This window comes from Mastomys coucha, chromosome X (genome assembly GCF_008632895.1).
Source record: "Mastomys coucha isolate ucsf_1 chromosome X, UCSF_Mcou_1, whole genome shotgun sequence".
NCBI classification, from domain to species: Eukaryota; Metazoa; Chordata; class Mammalia; order Rodentia; family Muridae; genus Mastomys; species Mastomys coucha.
Window position 1 is genome coordinate 146,445,531 of NC_045030.1, and position 5,290 is coordinate 146,450,820.

Here is a 5,290-nt window from a genome sequence, read left to right on the forward strand (position 1 = left end):
GCCTGCAGGACCTGCTCTCTCAGCCCTCAGCCGAGGCCTACGCCGAGCCCAGTGCGCAGCCGACGACCGGGAGGAGCCGCAGCCTTCATCGCTGAGGTACTGTGTTCCGCGCTGCCCGCCGGGCCGCCCCAGTCCGCTGCCGCGGCGCCTCCTTCCCTCGCGCCCTCTTTCGCTCGCCAGCGCCTTCCCCGTGAGCCTGCGTCACCGCGGCCGCCATGGCTGAGAACGGCGAGAGCAGCGGCCCCCCGCGCCCCTCCCGCGGCCCTGCTGCGGCCCCAGGCGCGGCCAGCCCGCCGGCCGAGCCCAAAATCATCAAAGTCACTGTGAAGACCCCCAAAGAGAAGGAGGAGTTCGCGGTGCCCGAGAACAGCACCGTGCAGCAGTTCAAGGAAGCGATTTCCAAACGCTTCAAATCGCAAACCGATCAGCTCGTGCTGATTTTCGCCGGAAAAATCCTGAAAGATCAAGATACCTTGATGCAGCATGGCATCCATGATGGACTGACTGTTCACCTGGTTATCAAAAGCCAGAACCGTCCGCAGGGCCAGGCCACCACGCAGCCCAGCACTACTGCGGGAACGAGCACGACGACCACGACCACCACCACGGCGGCGGCGCCGGCGGCGACGACATCATCGGCTGCCAGGAGAAGCACCACACCTTCTACCACAAATAGCTCCTTTGGGCTGGGAAGCCTTTCCAGCCTTAGTAACCTGGGCTTGAACTCGCCCAACTTCACCGAGCTTCAGAACCAGATGCAGCAGCAGCTCATGGCCAGCCCTGAGATGATGATCCAGATCATGGAAAATCCCTTTGTTCAGAGCATGCTTTCGAATCCTGATCTGATGAGGCAGCTCATCATGGCCAATCCGCAGATGCAACAATTGATCCAGAGAAACCCAGAAATCAGCCACCTACTGAACAACCCAGATATCATGAGGCAGACGCTGGAAATCGCCAGGAATCCTGCCATGATGCAAGAGATGATGAGAAATCAAGACCTGGCTCTCAGTAATCTCGAAAGCATCCCAGGTGGCTACAATGCTCTGCGGCGCATGTACACTGACATTCAAGAGCCCATGCTGAATGCCGCACAGGAGCAGTTTGGGGGCAATCCGTTTGCCACGGTGGGGAGCAGTTCCACCTCAGGGGAAGGTACTCAGCCTTCCCGCACGGAGAATCGGGATCCGCTGCCCAATCCTTGGGCACCACCGCCAACTACCCAGACGGCTTCGACGACGACCACCACCACAACCACAAGCAGTGGCAGTGGGTCTGGCAGCAGCTCCAGCAGCACCACCGCCGGGAACACCATGGCTGCAGCTAACTATGTGGCCAGCATCTTCAGCACCCCGGGAATGCAGAGCCTGCTGCAGCAGATAACTGAAAATCCCCAGCTGATTCAGAATATGCTGTCTGCACCCTACATGAGAAGCATGATGCAGTCGCTGAGCCAGAATCCAGATATGGCTGCCCAGATGATGCTGAGTAGCCCCCTGTTTACTGCAAATCCTCAGCTGCAGGAGCAGATGCGCCCACAGGTCCCAAATTTCCTGCAGCAGATGCAGAATCCAGAAACCATCGCGGCCATGTCAAACCCGAGAGCAATGCAAGCGCTGATGCAGATCCAGCAGGGGCTACAGACTCTAGCCACTGAAGCACCTGGCCTCATTCCAAGCTTCGCCGCTCCAGGTGTGGGGATGGGAGTGCTGGGAACGGCCATAACCCCTGTGGGCCCAGTCACTCCCATAGGGCCCATCGGCCCTATAGTTCCTTTCACCCCCATAGGCCCCATCGGGCCTATAGGACCCACCGGCCCTGCAAGCTCCCCAGGCTCCACTGGCACCGGGATCCCGCCTGCAACCACTGTGTCCAGCTCTGCACCTACTGAAACCATAAGTCCAACCTCGGAATCTGGACCCAACCAGCAGTTCATTCAGCAAATGGTGCAGGCTCTCACTGGAGGAAGCCCTCCACAGCCGCCGAATCCTGAAGTGAGATATCAGCAGCAACTGGAACAGCTCAACGCCATGGGGTTCTTAAACCGTGAAGCAAACTTGCAGGCCCTTATAGCAACAGGAGGCGACATCAACGCGGCCATTGAGAGGCTGCTGGGCTCTCAGCCATCCTAATTACATTTCTGTACCTTGAAAAAAATGTATCTTATTTTTGATAATGGCTCTCAAATCTTTAAACTCACAAAATCGTGCTTTACTTTTATTTTGATTCTTTTAAATCTGTCTACCTATAAATCTAATAGGATGCATTTTAAGGTGGAGTCCCTCCCTTCCCTTCCTGCTCCTCCTCCTCCTCCCCCCACCCTCCCCCACACTCTCCCTTCCCTTTCAGCCTGCCCTCTCCCCTCTTTGTTTCCTTCATTCCTTTCTTTTCTTCTTTTGATTTCCTTCCTTCTCTGATTTGAATGGTGGGAATCAATACTGTTTCACTCAAAGGTGTTGCATGCAAACACTTCTCTTTATTCTGCATTTATTGTGATTTTTGGAAACAGGTATCAGCCTTCACAGTTGGGTGAACAAGTTTTGTCCTACAGATGTCCAGTTTATTTGCATTTTAAACATTAGCCTATGATAGTAATTTAATGTAGAATGAAGATATTAAAAAACAGAAGCAAATTATTTGAAGCTCTCTAATTTGTGGTAAAATATTGCTTATTGTGACTTTGGCATGTATTTTTGCTAGCAAATGCTGTAAGATTTATACCATTCATTGATCATTTTTGCTATTTGTACACAGTACAGTAAGCACAATTGGAATTGTACATCTAGAAGTATTACTGTAGAATCTCTGAGCAGAATATGTGTAACCAAAATAAGAAAGAATATAAGAAATATTCCTGAAGCTAGGTATGTCTCACAATTTTGTAGAATCTTACAGCATATTTGATAAATTTCTCAGTGAAAATGTTGGCTAGGCAAGTTCAGTTAAAATATAGTAGAAATGTTTATCCTGGTTTCTCTAAGTATACATTAATTGTACAGAAAACTTACAGTGTAACATTGTGTCAACAGTTGCAGATTGATTGTATATGACCTTAATCTTTGTGCAGCCTGAAGGATCAGTGTAGTGACACAGGAAAGTGCTTTTTACCTAAGAGTTCCTCAGCTTCTCCAATGAAGAGACCTTCATATGCATTTTGATTTGTAATTGGAAATGTAACTTTTACTGGAAGTGTCATGTGATGTTTGCATTACTTTTAACTGCTATGTATAAAGGAAAGTGTATCTTTTGGCTCTATCAGTTATTTCTCTTGTGCACAGGGAAAAATGCATTAAAATGACTAAAAAAATAAAAAAATAATAAAAAATGGAAAAAGCTCTTTCTTTTTGCCTTTTGGCCTTAGAATCACATCTAGAAGGGTTAGCTTCCCCCCCCCCACACACACATACGTGTTTATTTAACAGGGTTGTTCTATGGGAAATTATTTTTGACATGCAAATTTAGATGTTCTAATTATTGCCCCCAAAGGTTAACCAATTATTAGTATTTCTCCTGTCCCCCAACCAGTATATTGAGAATGTGGCTGGGTTTATTTAAAATAGATAAAATGTGGGAAATGGTAGTAATCCATTGTTTTCTAGAAACAATATGTTGGTTTATATGGTTTATTTAGTTAGAGTGTGAGGTGGGGTACTGGGAGGAGTTTTAAAACCAGGATCCCCTGGACTAGCTTTTTAGCTAGTCTAGTTCCTGCTAATTGGACTCCTAGCTATTACACTAGAAAGCACATTGTGCTACTCATGGGAGCTTGTAGTGTGCTCATGTGGTCATTTTAATACACAAAATTTATTTTCAGACGTTATTTTAGATTAACAATCACCAGAACCTATTTCATAAAATTCTGGTTGGCGTTTTCCTGCTAAGCTGAGCTATCAATGGTAAGTTGAATGCCGTCTGTCAAATGCATAGCATGGGCACTAATTGCATGCGCTGCACAGTATGTAGCAGTGCTAATAAGGATGGGAGAAGGGTTTTTTTTTTTTTCTGTAGCCAAAATGTGTTTGCTGCAGCTATTCTGTTTTGTGAAGAAACAGTTCTCTGGGAGATGGCCAGTAAGTGCAAAAGTCCGAAGACTTGGTTTGTGGTAAGACTCGGTGTACAGTAAATATTGGCCATGATTATTTTCAAGAGTTTCTTTTAAATAGACCTAATAACATTTGGTCCATCAATGTTTCTCAGAGCAACATCTTACGAAGTGGTGATTTATTATCTCCTGTGCTCTGTGGTAGTGAGGATTTGACATCAACACAGAGATAGCCTAAAGTAATAAATTTAACTTAATGATGGGAATGATTTTAGAAGTAAATACTAAAACTGGGGGCATAGGAAACTAGCAGTAAATCTGTCACCACATGAGAAGCTGGATGCTGTCTGAGGCCTGGCTCAGGCTATTAAGCAGATACATTTATTCAAAACATCCAAGGAACAGAGAGAATCCTTGAGCTTTGCCAAATGTATATTTTTTAAAGTATGCTGTGTAATTCCAGAGAAGATCTGTGTCGATTAAATCTATTATTCCCTCAACTTTATAGTTTATTTAAAAACCCTGTAGGTTGGCCTCACTTTAAATTACTGTTAGCTGTTATTCCTCTTATGTGATAATAGTTTATATTATTTTATTGCAGGTTTTTTTATTGTCTCTTTATTTTGGATTCTTTTCATCCACTGAACAATGTATGCACTTCACCACCATTGAATCAAGAAGGTATAGCCCGATTTGCTATTCCTGTGTTCAGTTACTGAGAGTCACAGTCTCCTTAAATTTGCTGGGTGGTAAACAAACATTTGGCGATTCAGCAGCATGTGGTAATGAGGTGGGAGCTTAGGCCAGCAGCCAGCCTGGCAGGGGAGCTTCACGAAGAGAAGCTCATTTGCTCCTTTGGTTTCTCCTTTACGTATGTTCAGGTATATACACTTCCATTTAAGATGAGTGGGGACAGGTAGTAGGAACAGACAAACAATATTGAAACAAATTCTGTTGCTTCATGAACAGGGGACTCTTACCTCTGGTGCAGGCCTCCATGTTAGCTGAGAAACCCAGTGTTTGAATACGGCTGAGCCTGCCCTCTTATAGAAGGGAATGTGCTTTAAATTCTGTCAAAATCAGAGCAAAATGGAGTCATTATTACTAGGGCCTAATAGAGGAGTCAGACCTGTGACCCCTGTCTTACATTTTACAAAGTGACTCAAACCTAGATTTTGTCCTCAAATAGCTAGTAACTCCAGTCAAATAGAGTTACCTACTAAATGATGTTTAGCATAAACTTTTTTT

The 5,290-nt window shown here is 45.7% G+C and overlaps 1 protein-coding gene across 1 annotated transcript; it reads left to right on the plus strand.

The window, feature by feature from the left end:
- The first annotated feature begins 6 nt into the window (after positions 1-6).
- Ubqln2 (ubiquilin 2) lies at positions 7-3,337 on the plus strand. Its single transcript, XM_031369867.1, has one exon. The coding sequence runs from the start codon at positions 216-218 to the stop codon at positions 2,130-2,132; it is 1,917 nt and encodes a 638-aa protein (XP_031225727.1). The 5' UTR covers positions 7-215; the 3' UTR covers positions 2,133-3,337.
- The last annotated feature ends 1,953 nt before the right edge of the window (positions 3,338-5,290 follow it).

Coding starts and splice junctions, on each gene's coding strand:
- Ubqln2 (XM_031369867.1), top strand. CDS start 216: ATGGCTGAGAACGGCGAGAGCAGCGGCCCCCCGCGCCCCTCCCGCGGC.